A 23,348-nucleotide genomic window follows, 5' to 3' on the forward strand; every position below is an offset into this window, starting at 1 on the left:
TTTATCATTTTTTGGGATTAACTTCCATAGTTCATAAAGGTTTTACTCCACAATTACATGGAATGGTGTTGTTGGGTATAATATTTGTTAATCATCGTAAAAGTTTCCCCTTTGGGCTTGAACTACAGATTGTGATAGAATTGAGATCTCTATGGTCATAATGTGATTTTAAAACTTAAAGGCCCTTTGAGCTTCATCTTTCGAATCCATCTGATAGAGATTTTGTCTTCACATTTCGAACCATCCAGTGTGGTTCATACTCAGCACAAAGAGATTAAGAAAATATGATTAAGCTTGATGAATAAATAGAGGAGGAACCCTAAAATCTAAAAGATCAAACCAAAAAGTAAAAAACATAACCGCGTAGAGGGTACATTTTTTCGAATTTTGGGCACAATCCTTTAGATTTTAAGGTTCCACCTGCATTTACTCATTTAGCTTGATCATATTTCTTTCATCTCTTGGTCCTAAGGATGAACCACACTTGATGGTTCAAAACTTTAACACAAAAATCTCTATGCGATGGCTCTGGAAGATGAAACTCAAATTAATTCAAAACACATTATCCTCAATTATGAAACGCATGCCTTCTTGCAAGTGTTTTCTTGTGGTATACATGAAATATGAGTGGAGTGTTTTCCACCAATCATCTATCAATTTCATCTTACTCTTATTATGGACAAGTTGTAAGTGGTCATACTCTTTTGTAAATTTCCTTATGTTTACCCTAAATGTAAATTCCCTCCATTTGAGAATGGTCCCTGAATGGGCAAAGATTTCTAAAGATGATATAAACTTCTTCTACATAAATAGGATTGCTCTCATAAACTTATGATATTATGAACTAGTAACTAAACCACCGATTGTTTGATATCATTAACACATCCTATTCTAAATAAGATGCAATACGCATTTTGATTATGCATGGGATTATGAGATACAATAATGGATTAGTGCTAGTGCATGTTTAATTTAAACTATGATGTAACATAGTTCAATAAAATTTGCATATTTTTTTATGGAAATTACAACGCTCGTTTTGTTGATGTAAATGGTTAGTTACATGTAATATCATAGGTTAGTTATATCGTATGTGAAAGATGCATACAAATAGTGCTTAATTTGTATAGAGCTTGTTGCACTACTACATCATTATCTAAGTTCATTTTCTCAATTTTTAATAGCTTGACAATGGTCCCAACGGAATGATTACCACAATCATAGGTCCAGAATAAGATAAAGCAAGGTGCTAACGTTGTCATGATCACAAGTACCTCTATAACAATTTAGTTGTGGAGTTAATCAAGCCTTTATGATGTCTAGGGCTTCACCACACTTGATTTAAAATGGTGTGAATAGGATATACTCCAAGAAATATCATGTTTACAGAAATATAGGCCTAGAAGGTTGTACAAAACCATAAAGTTGCCAAAGGTTTTATTGAAACCTTCATTAGTGAATAAATCTCTTTTGTGTTCACATGTGCTTTACCTTTTTCTATGTATTTTATTTGTTTTATAATTTTCTAGCTTTATTTGCACTTATCTTTCTATGGTATTTTCTCTATAGTAGTTGTTGTACATACGCATGGTGTGTTCATTCTCACAAATTGTTGATATTGATAAGAATTGCATGATTTTACTGCTATCAAAATTTGACACAATATGACGTTACATTTACATCTAATAAAATGCATAAAATATAACTTGAGTTTGCATTGCATTGGCGTAATTCTGGTTTTAATAGTTGTAGCTCATGTTTAATTAAATGATAGTTATGATAACTCATTCATTAGCAATATTAACTCATTTATGAGTTGTCATCTTTTTTATTTGCTACAAGGACCTAAGTTATCTAGTTACAATTATTAGTTGATTTCTAAGTTTTGACATTTTTCAACTCATGCCCTACAAATTCTTTGGATATTTAACTCTAAGACTTCTCTAATTACATAGGTTTAATCATTGTCTCTTTATTAAAAGATTATTCTTTCTTGATAGGTTGTTCTAACTTCTTTTGTAGCAACTTCAAATAATTCATGGCCCCTTAGTTTGTGAAAGCTTTGATTATGATACCCCCATCACACAAGTTCTTCATTAATTACCAACTTGTTAACTTTACTTTTATGGTCTTGATGCTCTAAGTTATCATCTTTTAACCTTTTAATTTGTTGAAACAAGCCCTAATTAAGGTTCCTTAATTAAAACTTTCACCGCCATTTTTTGATAATTTCTTCTTGAGATTTTGGTTCGCTTGTTCCAACTTCCAAATGCATTGCGTCTCATCCTTTCACTTCTTAATTCCACAAGTAGTCTTCGTTATGATCTTCCAGACAAGCAATTTCATCATCTTTTTCCAGTAATTCTTTATCAAATTTCTTCTGGAGTTAATGATTTTCCTGTCACAAGTCCTCGTGAACTAATTCCCATATTTAATTCCTTGATTTGTGCAATCAACTTCTCAATACAATTTTTTATAGGAATTTCTTTTCTCTTCCAAGTATTCAAGAAATTTCTCTGTGCAATTCTCGAGTTGTAATTTTTTATTGTGCTCTTGATAATATGCTAGGTCACACTACAAGGACCCTAGGATTTCTATATATATATATATATATATATAATGCATACTTTTTATATGAGATGGGAGGAAGTAAGGACATACTTCAATGCAAAAATTGGATATCCAAGTTATAAAATACATGTTTCTTAAATTTGATGAATAATTCATGCTTTTCTCAAACATAAGCTTTTTATTCATTACTAAGTTGCAACCTTCCTATAATTCTCTATTTTCCTAATCTATTAAAGTAAACAAATGTTCTATTATGCAGCGTGAGGTTTCTTCATTGTGATAACCAAGGATTAATTTTAATTAGTCTTTTTCTAAGGAGCATAATGCTTCATGATAGCCACTACGTGTTGTGTAACCAAATGAACATGTTAGATAATCATACATACCTTCATTTGGAATAACAAATCCAAAACCTAAACTTTTTCTTCAATTTTAGATAAATGACAATGCGCATAAAAACTATATTTTTCTAGTCACTCGATATGGCTCATGATAATCATGTTTCAAATGAAAATTATGTCACTTTGTTTATATAATCACACTTCAATTTATTAATTCCTTAAATGATATATCACACTTAAATTTATTAATTATTTAAATGATCTATTAGAATTTAATTTATTAAATGTTTATCCCACTTCTTAGTTGTTATTTTTACTTTTAGTTCCAACAGCACCCATTTCCACTAGATTTTGATACCCGATCATATTCAAACTCTATCACTATTAGATTACATTGTGACAATGTTGTAAATCATGTTTAGTTGACGATAGTAATGGCAATTCACATGTTAACAATGCCCAATGTATTATAGTATTGGTAGCCTATTCAATGGAGCGATTGATTATATTATTTTATATGCATAACATACAACTCTTTCATTATAGAAATTTGGATATAATTTCATCTAACTTTGTTAATAAACACATATTTGGGTAATTAAAAGGATGCAAAATGAGAATTCAACTCATAAACCTATTGACCTTGCAGAAAATCATAGAATAATATAAAATAAAGGACTCAAAAAAACACCTTATCCAAAATCATAGAATAATAGAAAATAGAGCACTCATCAAAATATACCTTGCCCAACGTCATAGAAAAATAGAAAATAGAGCACTCATAAAAAATATAGTTGTCTATACAATAGAATTAGTGCATATAAAAGCATGTTGCAAAATGAATTAGCTTGCATTGCCAATTTTCTCAATCACTAAAATCCACTTCTTCTATGAGGGTAATGGGAGTTATGCCTATGAGGGTGAGAGTTGTGTGTTTTCCCATCCCCACCTACACCCCTAACCTTATCGCAACCCCCACCACTTTGCTCACCTACATCGCTAAGTCTACCCCTTCCTTCATTTGTATGTTGATGGAAATCCCCACGCTTTTGCTCAGTTGCATAGTAACCCCCACGACTTTCTTCATTTGCACGTCGGTGGAAATCCCCACCCTTTAGCTCACCATAGTGACCCCCACCCCTTTCTTCATTTAAACGTCGAAGAAAATCTCTACCCCCAACCTTTTGTTCCTTTGCACCCCCAACCACATACTCACGTATATCTTCATACCCACCTACACCTACAATCACATTCACACCATTTTGCTCAACCCCACCTCTATGCCCACCCATACCCACAACTTCCTCATGTCTGCCCATATCTTGATGCTCACCACCATTGCTACCCATGCCCCCAACCGCTTGCTCACATATCCCCTCTCTCTCACTAACACTCTTTTGCTCCCATTCACCACAATTCCCACTCTCGCTTTCTTGTTGACCTTCACCCTCCACCTTGGGCTCATATCTATTTTTAAATACTTTATTTATGACTTCTTTCACATTTTTACATTCAATAATTGAAAAGCCCTCCCATTGAAGGCCCATGATAGATTTCATTGATGATTTAGGAATAACACATTTTGTAAATCCCAACTTTGCCAATTCATTTATCCGCTTATCGATCCTTGCAACCTAGCAAAAAAAAAATCAATAATGTTATGTCTCAGGTAGCAAAAAATATACAATAAATGAACATAAAATTGTAACCTACCTTAATATTCAATATATGAATAATTATTACTAAAATTACTTTTACTTAAAATTTAATGATAAAATATATAAAACTAATATTCAATTATTTAAACAATAATTTATAACATTAAAAAAAAAAATTATACAAATTTTCATGTCATACTATTTGATTTATATGAATTGGTTAAAACAACCACCATATGCACATCTCTAAAACACATGAATATATATATATATATAACCAAAGAATAAAAAAAGGGAATACCAAAAAAAAGCAAAAGCAAACCAAACTAAATCTGTAACATTCTCAAAATACATCAGAATTGAAATATAGGATTACCAACCATTACAAGTCTTCAAATGCCATTAATAATATTAATCATACCATTTTATGAATCATAACTAATAATGAAAAATTAGTATGAATTTTATGAATATTTAGATTTCATGAATCTTTACTATCACACTGTTGTAGTAAAAGCATTGAGTCATGTGGCATTTCTTCTTGGGTTGAATCATCAATATCAAATTCACTCCTCTACCAAACAAGGAAGGTTATTAACATCAATTGAAAAGATTTGATCTCGAATTTAATAAATGTGGTGTGTGAAAGTCACACTATTTACATCATTAAATCTCAGGAAAATAAAAATTAATGTCAACTCAAGCAAATTGAAACTTCTGAATTTTCAATAATTTAATTTCATAAATTTAATTTCGATGAAAACATAATATTAAAAACTTGACAATGAATGATGACATTAAAATTTGAACTCAGGAATATATTTTGAAACTCAAAGCGAAGTGAAGGTAGAAACTTTATATAAGTGAAAATAGCTTTTAGTGAAGGTTGCAACGTTTAATTGAAGTCCCTGGTCGGCATGGCAGGCCTAAGACACTAAAAGCTTTACAAGGGAATATATGGGTATATATAACATAAATATACATCAGCATAAATTTATTTTAACTGTAAATTGATTAAGTGTCAAGAGATCAAATTTTTCAAAATCCAAATTTTTTTAGGATGCAAAATTTGAGCAAAGATTTGCACCTCAAAATATTTGCTTTCTCTGTACCTGATAAATACATAGTTAAGATAGATTTCTGTTCATTATTAATAATATGATTTATGTTTATATAAGTTTCACATCTCCATATATGGAAATATTCTTATTTTTTATTTTATTATAACCTTGATAATAAATATAGTTACATATATATGCATTTTGCATTTTCCAGTGACATGCTCAAGTGGATATATATATATATATATATATAACTATACATATTACCAAGGCTATATTAAAATTAAAAATAAAGATATTTTATAAATAGAAATGTAAATATATATATATATATATATATATATATATATATATATATTACCAAGGCTATATTAAAATAAAAAATAAGGATATTTTTATAAATAAAGATGTCAAAAAGAAAAAAGAAATATATATATATTTGTATATATATATATATATATATATATGAATTATTATTATTTTAATTTATTTTAATGTGATAGCCATATTTTTAAAAAATGTTTATAATTTTATTAATTAAAAAATAAGATTCATTTTTATCTAAGTCACCTGACACGGGGATTCGAGTGTTGGATTCGGACACGTTGACCCCCTGGAACAAGACACGTAGGATTCGTTATATATTATTTTATTAACTATATATATATATATATATATTAAAAATTAGATATTTCTTAAACAAATTCTCATTAATGATACAAATTCATTGATTTCAAACATAGATATTAATCTAGATGTTAGTTTTACTGTTTACAAATTAAGTTAATAACATTATAGCATGTATAGTACATACAAAATTCAAATATCTGCATAAACCCTCACAAATCTCATAAACCCTCACAAACCTCACAAGCCTCATAAACCCTCATAAACCCTCCCTCATAAACCCTCACATTTTTGGGATTCAAATCCCAAAATCAGGACACGAAGTGTCTTAATGGGACACGACCGGGATTCGATGGTGTCCTGTTAGGACATGTAGTGTCCTATTTTAGGATTCGAATTCCCATCAAATCATGTCGGATTCGTGGAATTCGGACACATGCGCTGTTTTGGACGAATCCGGTTTCATAGATTTTAATTATTTTTTATTTAATTAAATCTAAATATATAACATTAACATTTTCCCATTCTAAATATACATATAATGTATAAATACACAAAACTATATCACAATCATAAATATTGAATCACTGACTTGGTCGTTTAATATTCTATGCCATCAAAACGTATTTTATACACGATATATTCGATGCCTATTGAATCATGACTGGGACGCTATATATTCTATGCCATCAAAACGTATTTGATACACAAGATATGTTCGATGCCATCAAAACATACATCATACCCAAGATGGTAGATGGAATGTAAAAGGGAATGCAAACTAGGGTCAAAGAAACTAAGAGAACATCTTCCTATATCTCATAATAAGTATAAATACTACTTCCTACCATCAACACTGCACTGCAATGTGCTCTCCTCCCTACTTGTCCCATGTAACCAATCTGTTGCGTCTCATGGTGCGCTAAATGACTTTTTAAAAAGATCACCATCATTAAAAGTGATTGGGCTTGGGTTACAGGACAAGTGAACTAGGATCAGAGTATTGTTAGGATTAGAGTATTCATACTTAAAAAACAAATAACTGTATTGACATTTAGAAAGCAAATGACTTTTCAAGAGGATTACCATCAGTAAAAGTTAATGGGCTTGCGTCTTATGGTGCGCTAAATGACTTTTTAAAAAGATCACCATCATTAAAAGTGATTGGGCTTGGGTTACAGGACAAGTGCACTAGGATTAGAGTATTAATACTTAAAAAGCAAATAACCGTATTGATATCTAGAAAGCAAATGACTTTTCAAGAGGATTACCATCACTAAAAGTTAATGGGCTTGGGTCACAGAACAAATGCACTATGATCCAAGTGTTGATACTTAGAAAGTACTTGACCAATGGCAACACATGGGACATTGAGTGCGCTAAATGACTTTTTAAAAAGATCACCATCGTTAAAAGTGATTGGGCTTGGGTTACAGGACAAGTGCACTAGGATCAGAGTATTGTTAGGATTAGAGTATTGATACTGAAAAAGCAAATAACCGTATTGATATTTAGAAACCAAATGGCTTTTCAAGAGGATTACCATCAGTAAAAGTTAATGGGCTTGGGTCACAGAACAAATGCACTATGATCCAAGTGTTGATACTTAGAAAGTACTTGACCAATGGCAACACATGGGACATTGACCAGTGACCAAAGTCGGACTCTCCATAACCTGAGTGTCAGTCACGGGAAAGATACATGAACTAATCAAGACATGTGTCATGTAAGCATCTCACACTCATGTCACCAAGTGTACATAGTGTCCAGATATTCAAAATCAGGAGTGGTTGGGTTTCAGAGATTTAGTTTCTGACAATATTTATGTTTGTTTCGCTTTCAAAATTTATGTTTAAAGCTTTTGATGAAGGATTTTACAATGGCATACCAAAATGCAAAAAACACAACCCACTTAGTTCAAATACAAAGGGAAGCCCAATGTCTTAGAAAATGATTTGTTTCCATTATGTCACTTCCATATTTCTAGTGTAAAATATTTGAATAGTAAACTACTCGATGTTTGGTTGAAGTTCGGCCTAAGTCTTTTATGGCCAATTGGCACCACACGGAGCAGACAACCCTGCCACGTTTCGGAACTATGGTAGCTGTCCACGTTCATATCTGTCTCATAATTTTGAATGTTCAAAACTTTCAGAACCCCTGGATCTGAACACGCTGGCCTGGGACAGCGTCTCCTCTCTTTTGACGTTGATTGCACTAACAAGGAAAGGCCAAGGAGAAGCGTTGAAAGTTATGCAGTGACAATAGTGAAAAAATTAAAAGCTTAACCTGTTAATGAAATAAAATTTACTGGTAGGTGGACTGTGAATTCAGGTCTACTAAGCAAGTTCTAAAGGATTGGTTCTGAAAGGTTAAGGTTCAGCTATGCTCAGGGAAGTGATGAGGAAACCAGGATTAACATTTAAACTTAAATTGCTGGAAATATTGAGAGGGGGTAAATCAGTATTTCCTAGATTTTTCAAAATTGATTAGATTATTCTTAAATATTCCGAGCATTAAAACAAGCATATGAAACATCACATGAACAATACACAGAAATTTGTCTCAACCAAATGCTTTGTTATGCATGATGTACATACAAATTTCTCAGTTGAACTGGAAGTACAAGGCTCCCCAAAGGGTTTACCAGTAAAGCCGGAAGGAAGTAAATGCTCCCTGAATGAGTTTGGGATCCTGTACCAAGTACAAGGGCCCAACTACAACAAGCTGCTATGTTAACACTGTCCACTGCTGCCACTATTGTACACGGCTGTCCACTGTTGCTACTGTCACATTTGCTGCCACTGCTATCCACTGCTACCAATGCTGCCACTCTGTTGTTTCTCTAACTATTCCGGTGACTATAAAACAGCTAGAAAAAATATTCATTGAGGGCGGAGCCCTCCCGCTTCAGGCTATTTCGCTAGTCTCCAATAGCCTCAGGGGTATTCCCTGTCTTTGTCAAAAATGATTTTCAATCTAACCTTTATAATGTGACCAGATTATGGATGATGTATAAAATAATATAGATCTCGAAATTCTGGGTGTGCAGAAACAGTTCGCCTTACGAGATCTTAGGTCATGCAGAAAGAAATAGGACAATCATGAATGTGACATTGTACATGTGAGAAATAACATTTGTAACAGAAAGAGGTATGCGTAAAAATAAAGAAAGAAAATTTATAAAGAAAACTATTTTAAGTCAGCAGAGACATGGTAACGATCGAGTGAGGGATATCAATTATCATTTCACTACTATTTAACTCTCCATATTACTTAGAAAAATTCAAATCCACTAGATAATATAATATCAGTGATTTATAGTCTTCACAATAGGTTAAACGTTGAACTGGGCCCTAGTCAACAATTTCAACATTAACACGTGATTACCATATCAATAAAAGAATTCTATAACACGACATTATTGAAGTAATAGATTTCCTCCAAAGAATAAAGCATCGAATACTTGATTCATCAAAGAAAATCTCATAAACCAGACATTGTAGTTCTCTAATACTCAACCAATATCTAGTTTATCTAATATTAGTCACTTAAACAACCGCTCAGGTCGAATTGCATAAGCCACAATGGTTTCTTCAATAATTAAGAACGAAAACTGAAACAGATTGAAAACTTTAGAAAGGAAAGAAACATATCATATTCAGACTGCATCAATCACTTCAACACAACATCGGATCAGTCAGTACAACAGGTGCAATCAGACCGCTTAGAAAAATAATGTCTACTAATTCACCCAAAAGCACCTCCTCATTATGAGAAACAAGGCCATTTATAAACAGTTGAGATAACTGTCGAAAAAGTGACTGTCTTTTTAAAATAAACAAATTGTTTAATTTAAATAACTAATCATAGGAAATATTTTATGAACGCTTTTTCATGTAGACGGATAACTTGGTCGCCTTGGGCCTTTTAGACATGGCAGCTGATGATGCAATTTGAGCTCCCCAAAATTTGGGTTTAGGGAATTGAGTAATGTCAAAACCTGCTTCTGCCCATTCCTCGAGTTGGTTGGTCACTACCTGAATAGGAGGAATTACTTGTGTAGCAGATGCAGCTTGGTCTAAGAAAACATGTTGATTCAAATGTTTCTTAACTTTAGTGATTTTGTCCCTTTCTGCTGGAAACAACCACGGTATCTTCTTGTATTTAGTGACTATCACCATTAACTGGGATTTAAGCTCATAGCAGGTTGCGAGACGGTTCTATCTCAATTTATCCAATACATCAGATATATTAAAGTCCATGTACAAAGCATTTATCGCCAATTCGGGTGAAATTGCATCTTCACTAACAATGGAAAGGCATCCGAGATCTTGTTGGGCAACCTTCAATTTATCTAGAAAATCTTCTTCCGATATCAACTAGTTTTCATTTCCCAAGTAGTTCCATTCAATTTCGAAATTATTAATAACCTTCTTGGCCTTTTCAAACTCATCTTTCATCTGTAAGAGGCACTTGTGTTTCTCCTTTATCATAAAAGAGAATAGATGCAATCATCTCTATTTGGTAAGTCCATATCTGCAAGTGTCTCATCTTCGAGAGTGTTAATAAAGTCAACTCGTTGGTCAATGTCCTTTAACCTTTCTTCAATCAAAAGGGTTAGATTTTTAGCATCTAAATTAGCATTTTTCATCACCTCATTTTCACAGTCTGACAAAATCAAGACATATGACCAGACTGTTGAAATCTTTTGATTAATCTCCCCTCCATATTTCATCTTTAGCTTGGATCAAGACTTGTCTGAGGCGTGCTCTCGTTCTGCTTATCCTTCAAGGCATTTTGTAGCTGCTTGATTATTTCATCCTTTAGTTGCACTTGTCAGGCCAATCTTCTTTCAACCTGCTCCTTTTCAAACGCTAACTCATTCATCTTTTCTTCTAATTGTGAGGCCTTAAGCTCGAAATACTTCAGAATGTCTCTATTCGCAATTTCTAAATACTTTAGAATGTCTGCATTCACAATTTCTAGTCGAGCCAGGTCCTTATTTCTGGTAGCTTTATACTCTTCAATCATAGTAAGATACCTCTTTTCTTTATCTTCAAACTTCCTTTTTAAATTTTCCATCTGATCTTCTTGTCCTTTAAGCTCTCGATCCTTTGTTTCGAGGGAGATTTGCATCGTCTGAAATTGGTTCATGACCTCTTCTTTTCTCTAAAATGCAGCCAATAGGACACTCACATCATAGTCAGGAATTTTGGCTATTGCCCTAATACTTTTTATTTCCTCGTGTTCCTCTTCCAGCAATTTCTTGAAAGAACTGCTATCTTTGGGTTGTCCTAACTATTTAATTATTCTATCATCAAGTTCTTTATGTTGAAATATGTAACTACGTTCGGTCTTCATAATGACGTATGTAATCACGATTTCATGTATTTGATGAAAAAGACAAATAAATTTATTATTGTCATTCTTGAGGCATGGGTTTCATGCTCAAGGGAAATTTATTTATAGGTCAAGCACCCATTGAGTGCTTCTAGGGTTTGTCATTGAGTCTACAAGTCAATTGCGTCATTGTCATGTATGGAAGGCCCTTTTGGGCATGTTACATATTGTAAAGAAAATTTATTTGAGTCAAAAGTAGAGTCAAAAGACTCTCCAAGACCTTGTCATCGTGCTACCACAAGTCAGCCTTCAAATGGAACAAGTCGACCTACCTATAGGGACAAGTTGGCCTATTAGGCCACTCAAGAAAACCTATAAAATGGGGCATTCGGCCTCATTCAAAATGCATTCACTCAAGCAACAAGAAGTTCGATCAAAGCAAGGAAAAGTTACCTAAAATCAGCGAAGGAAGAGAAGAATTTCAGAAGGGAGAATCTGAAACTTTGAAGACTGTTTTTGGGCTCAAATTTCTCACACATACGAAGAAGTTTGGGTACTATTTGTTGCAGCAGAGACCGAAATATTGCAGTCACTTAAGGAGGCCACAAACAAGTGAAAGAGAAGCTATCTTGCAAGTCGAGTGTGAAAATTCTATCACTGCAACATCTGATTTACTTTGGCTACTTATTTCCAATAAGTTATTTATGAAATTCCTTCAATAAACATTAAAATAAATTCTGCTGCAGATATCACACCATAATTCAGAAACAAACACATACACAAGAATCAACACATCGACAAAGTTATTTGGGACAACAATCCCCGGAAAAACCCAATGTGGGAAAATTGGTGCAAAAAGGGAGGATTTTATTATTTAGCAATTCTTTTGCACAACAGGGTGCCAAACTGGCTTACCCAACAGAGAAAAAAATTCTCCAACACTTCTCCTAGTCCCAGCGTTAGCCTGGCTGACCTCTACGTAGCTCCTCGACACTCTGCGTCAGTCCCTGGGCCTCTGCGTCACCCACATAGGCCCTCTAGTGATTGCGCAATCTACTGTTGCCTTTGCATTGGTCTTCTGGTGCTGATCCTGACTCTCTGTTCCGTACTTGCTGCCTTCTGCTGCTCTCCAGACCACTAGTTCAAATTTCTCAGTTAACCCCGCCCCAGAAATCGAACTCACTGGTCTCCCTCAGTGTGTCCTCCAACTGACCCTCAAGCCCCTTCTTATACTTTCCCTGTTGGTCTTTCAACGGCCGAGATTAAATCTCTAATCAACAACTAAAATAAGATTTGGCTTGATCCATGACTTTTGGAACCTTCTAACTGTTGGAATTTCTAAGTATAACCCGTTAGAAACCCTTCATGTACTTTCTAATTTATTCCTACCTACTTGTTCTATTAATTAACAAGTTATTTACCATGTAAATACTGGAAATAAATACAAGTACATGCTCAACACATTACAAATCATCAACTGAAGGAAACAAAACAAGCACACAAGTGACACCGTTGTTTTTGGACCAATGTCTTGGGAAAAACCCAATATGGGAAAACCGATGCAACGATCTGAGGGTTTTATTATTATGCAGTTTTTGAATACAATCTGGGTGCCAAAACCGGCTCACCCAACAAAGAATAATGTTATGCTCTTAACCTGCAAAAGGATACCCAAATACAGAATATGCGAAGAAAGATACCCAGGACATAGAACAGTGAGAGACAACAACAAATATTTTATTATTCAAAAAGCAATGTTCACTGGCCTCTTCGAGGGGGCAACCTCCAATAGAGCAGAGCTCGATACAAAAATAAGACAAGATGCTCCTCGCAGGGAGTCTCTATCCTTTATATATGACTCATGCATGCAATAACAAGGATCAATACCATGGGTTTTCTTAATACCATCTATCTAATACTACGACCCATTTGCAACTAACTGTGGTCCCGTCATTAATTGCGGGTTAACCACTTACAATTATTAATATGGGCTTTATTGACTCTTGACTATGACTCGATCCCATTACATAAATAAGGGGCTTATGGTGGGACCCTAACATGCCCTCCCCCTTAAGACTAGCATTGTCCTCAAGGCTGAAGCTGCGGAAACTGCTGAAGAATAGTGGTTGGTTCCCAAGTTGCATCTTCCGGAGAGGTGTCTTTCCACTTGACGAGGACTTCCCTAATCATGCGGCCCCGTAAGTGCCTATCTCGTGTGTCTAGGACCTGTTCAGGTTGGAGCCAGATTGACCCTTCTTCGTCCAATTCAGGTAGACTGGTTTGAATTCTGCAATTGTTCCCAATCACTTTCTTGACGCATGAGACATGGAAAATTGGATGGATTTTTGCAGTGGGTGGCAAAGCCAACTTGTAAGCCACTTCGCCAATGCGCTGAAGTACTTGATATGGTCCGTAGAATTTTGGAAATAGTTTCTGACAACCCTTGTCTTTGAGCGATGTTTGCTTATATGGTTGCAGCCTCAAAAAGACCTGATCCCCTTCTTGAAATTGGCGCTCTAAGCGATGCTGGTCTACCTGTTGCTTCATGCGGTTTTGAGCTTGATGAAGATTCTCTCTAAGATGGGCGAGCATGGTTGTGCGGTGTTGTAGGAGTTGATCCACTGCTTGTACTTTTGAGCACCCCTTGAGATAAGAAGTAGGGGAAGGAGGGAGTTGACCATATACTGCTTCATAGGGAGCCATTTTGGTGGTGGCATGATAGTTGGTGTTATACCACCATTCAACCAGAGGTAACCACTGTGCCCAAAGATGTTGCTTTTCTGAAGTGAAACACCTAAGGTAGGTTTCCAGATATTTGTTGACGGCTTCAGTTTGACCATCTATTTGCAGATGATAGGAAGTACTGAGTTTTAGTTGAGTGCCTTGTATCCTGAAGAGTTCCTGCCAAAAATTACTGGTGAAGATCGGGTCGCGATCGGACACAATAGAAGTGGGCATGCCATGCAATTTGAAGATCTGATCCATGAAATATTGAGCGACCAAAGTTGGTGTAAACGGGTGGGGTAGGGCGCAGAAATGAGCATACTTCGAAAGTCTGTCCACAACCACCATGATGACTGACTTGTTTCCTGACTTTGGAAGACCTGTAATGAAATCCATAGAAACCTCCGTCCAAATTGATGCCGGGATGGGCAACGGTTGTAATGTGCCTGGTGTGTTGACAGTCTCCCCTTTGTGGTGTTGACAGACATCGCATTCTGCTACGAAAGTAAGGATGTCCTTTTTCATGCCTGTCCAAAAAAATGATCTTCTAGTGCGAGCATACGTCTTCTGAAAGCCTGAATGTCCTGCAATGGGGGATGAGTGCAATTCTACCAAAATCCGACTTCTGAGGGTGGATGCTGGTGATATTACGACTCTGTCCCTGTAGCGAAGAATATCATCCTGCCACGAGTAGCCCTTGGTGGAATTTGGATCTACCTGCAATTGAGAAATGAGTTGGGAGAGCCCGGGATGTGAAAACCATTCCCTGCGAGCCTCTTCAATCCATTCTGGAATGGGGAGGGAAATTGCTAGCAGAGTACTTTCCTCCTCAAATTGGCGAGATAATGCATCTACTACACTATTGTCTTTTCCTTTCTTGTAAATGATCTCATAATCATATCCCAGCATTTTGGCGAGCCATTTATTTTGTTGTGGGGAGGATAGGCGTTGCTCCAAAAAATATTTAAGACTGTGATGATCTGTGCGGATTTGGAAACGTCGCCCCAATAAGTAAGGTCGCCAGGTCTCTACTACATGTAAGATGGCCATCATTTCCTTCTCGTAGGTAGATTGGCCCAGATTCTTCCCACTTAATTGTTGGCTTGTGAAGGCCAAAGGTCGCCCTTCCTGCATTAAGATCGCCCCAATACCTGTACCCGAAGCATCACATTCAATGACAAAAGATTTGGTGAAGTCAGGTAGTGCTAACACTGGAGTGGAACACATGGCATTTTTTAGAGCTGTAAATGCCTGTTGTGCTTCCTCATTCCAGAAGAATGAATTTTTCTTTAGGAGTTGAATGAGGGGCTTCGCTATGCGACCATAGTTGCAGACAAATTTACGATAACAACCTGTAAGACCCAAAAATCCTCTCAAGCTCTTCAAGGTCTTAGGTTGAGGCCAATCCTGCATTGCTTGGATCTTTTTGGGGTCCACCTTGACACCTTCACGCCCCACAATGTGGCCCAAATACTCAACTTCTTCCATGCCAAACGAACACTTGGACATCTTGACAAATAATTTATGCTTGCGGAGCAGTTGCAAGAGTAGATCTACATGCTGAAGATGTGCGGCCCAAGTGTAACTATAGATGAGGATGTCATCGAAGAAGACAAGGACAAATTTCCTGAGATATGGTTTGAGAATGTGGTTCATAAGGCTCTGAAAAGTACAGGAGGCATTACAAAGACCGAATGGCATGACCAGGAACTCATAATGGCCTTCATGAGTTCTGAAAGCAGTGTTTGGAATGTCGACTTCCTTCATGCGGATGGTAGCCTGAGCGAAGATCCAGCTTAGTGAAGAATTGAGCCCCATTGAGTTCATCCAGCAAATCGTCAACCACCGGGATGGGAAATTTATCTTTGATTGTCAACTTATTGAGGGCCCTGAAGTCTGGACACATCCGCCACTCCCCATCTTTCTTGAGCACCATGACCACCGGTGATGAATAAGGACTAATGCTGGGACGAATGACACCTGCTTCCAAAACTTCCTTGATTATTTTTTCTATTTCATTCTTTTGGGTGAACGGATATTTGTATGGGCGCAAATTTGGGAGTTGGGCACTTGGAACCAAGGTGATGCTATGATCATGTTCCCCTCTCGAGGGTGGAAGCTCCTGAGGCTTGTCAAAGACCGGCAGATGGTTATTTAAAATCTGTTGCATCTTAGGATGAATTGGCAGAGACTTGGTTTCGACTGCCTGGATAGCATTAAATTGAGCTATAACTCCATGATGGCCCTTTTTTAGCAATTTTTCCATCCTTTGCGAGCTGATGATAGAGGGAGCTCCCGCCTGGAGTCCACGGAGGGTATGTGTGTAGTTGTTCTGCTTAAAACTCATATATAACAACTGGAAATCCATTGTGATTGGCCCAAGAGTGCGGAGCCATTCAACGCCGAGGACAATGTCGCAACCTCCCATGTGTATGGCAAACATGTGGGTTTTCAACTAATAATCCCCCATTTGAAGTTTGACATTTTCACAGCGGCCTTCACATTTCATTGTGCCCCCATCCGCAATTTGGACTTGGAAGTTAGAAACTGCTTGTACAAAACAATGCACTGCTTCTGCGACTTTTTGATGGATGAAATTATGTGTACTTCCACTATCAATCAAGACTACCACTGGGCGATGTTTAATAAAACCTCTGATTTTGAGAGTTTGAGGTGAAGAAATCCCTGCCAAAGCATGCAGCGAAATAATTGGTTCGTCAGAGACATTGTCTTTTTTGGTTGTCCTCTTCTAGCGCCTCATGTTCCTCAAGTGGTGGATCTTCCTCTGTTGAGCTGTAGTCAGTGGCATCAATTTGAAAAAAATTGGCCTCCTTGCATTTATGACCTGGTGTTATGCTCTTAACCTGCAAAATGATACCCAAATACAGAATATGCGAAGAAAAGATACCCATAACATAGAATAGCAATGATTTTATTATTCAGAGAGTAATGTTCACTTGCCTCTTCGAGGGGGCAACCTCCAATAGAGCAGAGTTCGATTACAAAATAAGACATGATGCTCCTCGCAGGGAGTCTCTATCCTTTATATATGACTCATACATGCAATACCACGGGCCAATACCGTGGGTTTTATAATTTATTAATACCATCTATCTAATACTACGGCCCATTTGCAACTAACTGTCGTCCCGTTATTAATTGCGGATTAACCACTTACAATTATTAATATGGACTTTATTGACTCTTGACTATGACGTGATCCCATTACATAAATAAGGGGGTTAGGGTGGGACCCTAACATGCCCTCCCCCTTAAGACTAGCCTTGTCCTCAAGGCTGAAGCTGCGAAAACTGCTGAAGAATAGTGGCTGGTTCCCAAGTTGCATCTTCCGGAGAGGTGTCTCTCCATTTGACGAGGACTTCCTTAATCATGCGGCCGCGCAGTTGCTTGTCTCGTGTGTCTAGGACCTGTTCGGGTTGAAGCCAGATGGACCCTTCTTCGTCTAATTCAGGTAGACTGGTCTGAATTCTGCAATTGTTCCCAATCACTTTCTTGAGGCATGAGACATGGAAAACTGGATGGATTTTTGCAATAGGTGGCAAGGCCAACTTGTAAGCCACTTCTCCAATGCGCTGAAGTACTTGATATGGTCCGTAGAATTTGGGAGATAGTTTCTGACACCCCTTATCTTTGAGTGATGTTTGCTTATATGGTTGTAGTCGTAAAGAGACCTGATCCCCTTCTTGAAATTGGCGCTCTGAGCGATGCTGGTCTACCTGTTGCTTCATGCGGTTCTGAGCTTGATGAAGATTCTCTCGAAGATGGGCGAGCATGGTTGCGCGGTGTTGTAGGAGTTGATCCACTGCTTGTACTTTTGAGCACCCCTTGAGATACGAAGTAGGTGAAGGCGGGAGTTGACCATATACTGCTTCATAGGGAGTCATTTTGGTGGTGGCATGATAGTTGGTGTTATACCACCATTCAGCCAGAGGTAACCACTGTACCCAAAAGTGTTTCTTTTCTGAAGTGAAACACCTAAGGTAGGTTTCTAGACATTTGTTAACGGCTTCGGCTTGACCATCTGTTTGCGGATGATAGGAAGTACTGAGTTTTAGTTGAGTGCCTTGTATCCTGAAGAGTTCTTGCCAAAAATTACTGGTGAAGATCGGGTCACGGTCGGACACAATAGAAGTGGGCATGCCATGTAATTTGAAGATCTGATCCATGAAAGATTGAGCAACCAAAGTTGGTGTAAACAGCTGTGGTAGGGCGCAAAAATGAGCATACTTCGACAGTCGGTCCACAACCACCATGATGACTGACTTGTTCCCTGACTTTGGAAGACCTGTAATGAAATCCATAGAAACCTCCGTCCAAATTGATGCCGGAATGGGCAATGGTTGTAATGTGCCTGGTGTGTTGACGGTTTCCCCTTTGTGGCGTTGATAGACATCGCATTCTGCTACGAAAGTAAGGATGTCCTTTTTCATGCCTGTTCAAAAAAATAATCTTCTGGTGCGAGCATACGTCTTTTGAAAGTCCGAGTGTCCTGCAATGGGAGATGAGTGCAATTCTGCCAAAATGCGACTTTTGAGGGTGGATGTTGGTGATATTACGACTCTGTCCTTGTAGCGAAGAATATCATTCTGCCACGAGTAGCCCTAGGTGGAATTTAGATCTACCTGCAATTGAGAAATGAGTTGGGAGAGCCCGGGGTGTGAAAACTATTCCCTGCGAGCCTCTTCAATCCATTCTGGAATGGGGAGGGAAATTTCTAGCAGAGTACTTTCCTCCTCAAATTGGCGAGATAATGCATCTGCTACACTATTGTCTTTCCCTTTCTTGTAAATGATCTCATAATCATATCCCAGCATTTTCGCGAGCCATTTATTTTGTTGTGGGGAGGATAGGCGTTGCTCCAAAAAATATTTAAGACTGCGATGATCTGTGCGGATTTGAAAACGTCGCCCCAATAAGTAAGGTCGCCAGGTCTCGACTGCATGTAAGATGGCCATCATTTCCTTCTCGTAGGTAGATTGGCCCAGATTCCTCACACTTAGTTGTTGGCTTGTGAAGGCCAAAGGTCTCCCTTCCTGCATTAAGACCGCCCCAATACCTGTACCCGAAGCATCACATTCAATGACAAAAGATTTGGTGAAGTCAGGTAGTGCTAAGACTGGAGTGGAACACATGGCATTTTTTAGAGCTGTAAAAGCCTGTTGTGCTTCCTCATTCCAAAAGAATGAATTTTTCTTTAGGAGTTGGGTGAGGGGCTTCGCTATGCGACCATAGTTGCGGACAAATTTACGATAATAGCCTGTGAGACCCAAAAATCCTCTCAAGCTCTTCAAGGTCTTAGGTTGAGGCCATTCCTGCATTGCCTGGATCTTTTTGGGGTCCACCTTGACACCTTCACGCCCCACAATGTGGCCCAAGTACTCTACTTCTGCCATGCCAAATGAACACTTGGAAATCTTGACAAATAATTTATGCTTGCGGAGTAGGTGCAAGAGTAGATCTACATGCTGAAGATGTGCGGCCCAAGTGCAACTATAGATGAGGATGTCATCGAAGAAGACAAGGACAAATTTCCTGAGATATGGTTTGAGAATGTGGTTCATAAGGCTCTGAAAAGTAGAGGGGGCATTACAAAGACCAAATGGCATGACCAGGAATTCATAATGGCCTTCATGAGTTCTGAAAGCAGTCTTGGGAATGTCGACTTCCTTCATGCGAATTTGGTGGTAGCCTGAGCGAAGATCCAGCTTAGTGAAGAATTGAGCCCCATTGAGTTCATCCAGCAAATCATCAACCACCAAGATGGGAAATTTATCTTTGAAACTTATTGAGGGCCCTGAAGTCGGGACACATCCGCCACTCCCCGTCTTTCTTGAGCACCATGACCACTGGGGATGAATAAGGACTAATGCTGGGATGAATGACACGTGCTTCCAAAAGTTCCTTGATTATTTTTTCTATCTCATTCTTTTGGGTGAACGGATATCTGTATGGGCGCACATTTGGGGGTTGGACCCCTGGAACCAACGTGATGCTATGATCATGTTCCCCTCGCGAGGGTGGAAGCTCATGAGGCTTGTCAAAGACCGGCAGATGGTTATTTAAAATCTGTTGCATCTCAGGATGAATTGGCAGAGGCTTGGTTTCGACTGCCTGGATTGCATTAAATTGAGCTACAACTCCATGATTGCCCTTTTTTAACAATTTTTCCATCCTATATGAGCTGATGATAGAGGGGGCTCCCGCCTAGAGTCCACGGAGGGTATGTGTGTAGTTGTTCTGCTTAAAACTCATATATAACTCCTGGAAATCCATTGTGATTGGCCCAAGAGTGCGGAGCCATTCAGCGCCGAGGACAATGTTGCAACCCCCCATGTGTATGGCAAACATGTCGGTTTTCCACTGATAATCCCCCATTTGAAGTTTGACATTTTCATAGCGGCTTTCACATTTCATTGTGCCTCCATCCGCAATTTGAACTTGGAAGTTAGAAACTGCTCGTACAAAACAATGCACTGCTTCTGCGACTTTTTGATGGATGAAATTATGTGTACTTCCACTATCAATCAAGATTACTACTGGGCGATGTTTAATAAAACCTCTGATTTTGAGAGTTTGAGGGGAAGAAATCCCTGCCAAAACATGCAACGAAATAACTGGTTCGTAAGAGACATTGTCCTTTCGGTTGTCTTCTTCTAGCGGCTCATGTTCCTCAAGTGGTGGATCTTCCTCTATTGAGTTGTAGTCAGTGGCATCAATTTGAAAAAAATTGGGCTCCTTGCATTTATGGCCTGGGGATTATTTTTCATCACAGTAGTAACATAGGCCTTGCTTTCTTCTTTCGGCCATTTCCGCAAGTGACACCTTTTGGACCTTAAGTGTTTGAGTCGTGTTGTGAGTGTGGGGGGCGACCTTTAGCTGAGAAATTTAGGTGACTGTATTGGGCTGCTAATGCACGTTCCACGTTATGAGCTACCTTGCAAGCCTCCGTCCATGTGGGAGGGTGGTGCAGTAGGACTTGGGCTTTGATAGCTTCTTTAAGACCGCTGATAAAACATTCCGTGTAGAACACATCTGAGAGACCCCAAGTGCGGAAGGCTAAGGCTTCAAAAGCTGTAATATATTCATCCACTGTACCAGTCTGTCGGAGCTTAGTAAGACAAACCAAAAAAGATGATTCCTGGTCAAAGCGGTCTTGAAGAGCTTTGGTGAATTTGGTCCAAGTCCTAAAAGGTCCAGTGCAACGTTGATGCCATTCCCACCATTGCCACCTTTCATTGTCCAAGTACATGCTCCCCAACATAAGCTGAGTCTCATCATCAAAGATGTGATTCAGTTTGAAATGTTGCTCCATTTCTGTTATCCATGCCGACGAGTGAGAACCGTCAAATTTATGCATATCCAACTTGGGAGGTCGCTGACTGGGTTTTTGGTGGATGTGCCAGACGTGAGGAGAGTGGCTAGACTCACCCTCATTGTGTTCATTGCCATTATACGCCTCCTCGTGGGCTTGCTCCTTGCCCTTCGGGACTATTTTCTCGACCATGCTACATAGTCCGCTAAGCTGAATGTGGAGGTTTTGCACTGATTCTTCAAGTTTGTCCATCCTTTCATTGGCCATCGGTTGAGCTCTAGTTTATACCATACACCAACCTGATTTTTTTTTTTTTGAAAATTGGGACCGCCTAAAAAAAAATTTTCACTAAGAAGTGAATGGTACCACCGTGCTCAGCTCGTCGTCCTGATTTTGATGGGCTAGATCACCAATAAGCGCCCCGAAAGATCTCAGACTTAAACTCCTAACGGAGTTTTACTCCTTCCTTATCAATACTGCAGTCGCCAAATCCTCAAAATGTCAATGCGGCCAAAAGTCCTGCGAAAATTATACCCCAGTATAGGAACCCTTCACAACGACTCCGATCTGGTGGATCTGAGAGATCTGAATGGCAGATCTGATAGCTCTGGGCGGCGGAACAAACTGCTTCTGCGGGTTTGATGGATCTAATAGATCGGAATGGCTGATCTGCGAACTCAAGACTGCGGGACTGATGTCTGCTGCTGCTGCACCCCTTTGCACAAACGGATCTAGAAGAGATGATGTGTGATCCCTCGATAGAAAAGGGAACTATGGTCTTGAGAAGTGTCAGGTGCTACAGATCGCAATATACATAAGGGTCTGGCAGTAGTACTCGGCCGAATGTTTCAGGGCTCTAACTAAGGAGGATCGACCGTACCCTTAGCCGTACAACCCGACTACCCTATCGTATGGGCGAGTAATCTCTCCGAGTGCTGTTCTCGGTGTACTGTATTCGTAAGACGACCGATGGTTTATCTATGGCGAGGGTTCAAGGCAGCCTAGGGGGCTTCCGATATACCCAGAGAGTACGTGGAAGACAGTCCGTTTGCGGTTCTGTCTAATGCGCTACTACTCGAAGGGGTACCCACAGGGGTTACCAGGGAGTCCAACAGATGTGACCACCTCTTGTATTTCCTACGTGCATGCCTCCCCAAATCCGCAAGTTTATGCGCTCAACGACAGATCCCGTGGTTTAAAGACGCCGGAACACGTCTCTAGCCAAAAAAAAAAATTGCTAAGAAATGGAGATCCCACCGGCCCTGGAAAGTGCTCTGATACCACTTGTTATGCTCTTAACCTGCAAAATGATACCCAAATACAGAATATGCGAAGAAAAGATACCCAGAACACAGAATAGCAATGATTTTATTATTCAGAGAGTAATGTTCACTTGCCTCTTCGAGGGGGCAACCTCCAATAGAGCATAGCTCGATTACAAAATAAGACACGATGCTCCTCGCAGGGAGTCTCTATCCTTTATATATGGCTCATACATGCAATACCACGGGCCAATACTGTGGGTTTTATTAATACCATCTATCTAATACTACGGCCCATTTGCAACTAACTGTGGTCCCGTCATTAATTGTGGATTAACCACTTACAATTATTAATATGGGCTTTATTGACTCTTGACTATGACGTGATCCCATTACATAAATAAGGGGGTTAGGGTGGGACCCTAACA

The 23,348-nt window shown here is 38.4% G+C and overlaps 1 protein-coding gene across 2 annotated transcripts in view; it reads right to left on the reverse strand.

The window, feature by feature from the left end:
- Positions 1-3,549: 3,549 nt before the first annotated feature.
- Positions 3,550-23,348, reverse strand: part of LOC149257915 (DNA repair protein RadA-like protein) — a 396,618-nt gene continuing 376,819 nt past the window's right edge. For both annotated transcript variants that reach the window (XM_089414587.1, XM_089414584.1), the window contains one exon: positions 3,550-4,546. In XM_089414587.1, the coding sequence (XP_089270713.1) occupies positions 3,785-4,546 (762 nt within the window). In that variant the 3' untranslated portion in view covers positions 3,550-3,784. The remainder of the gene's footprint in view (positions 4,547-23,348) is intronic.

This window comes from Pinus tabuliformis, chromosome 6 (assembly GCF_031772625.1).
Source record: "Pinus tabuliformis cultivar Carrire ecotype Pingquan chromosome 6, CPIR1, whole genome shotgun sequence".
Lineage (NCBI taxonomy): Eukaryota > Viridiplantae > Streptophyta > Pinopsida > Pinales > Pinaceae > Pinus > Pinus tabuliformis.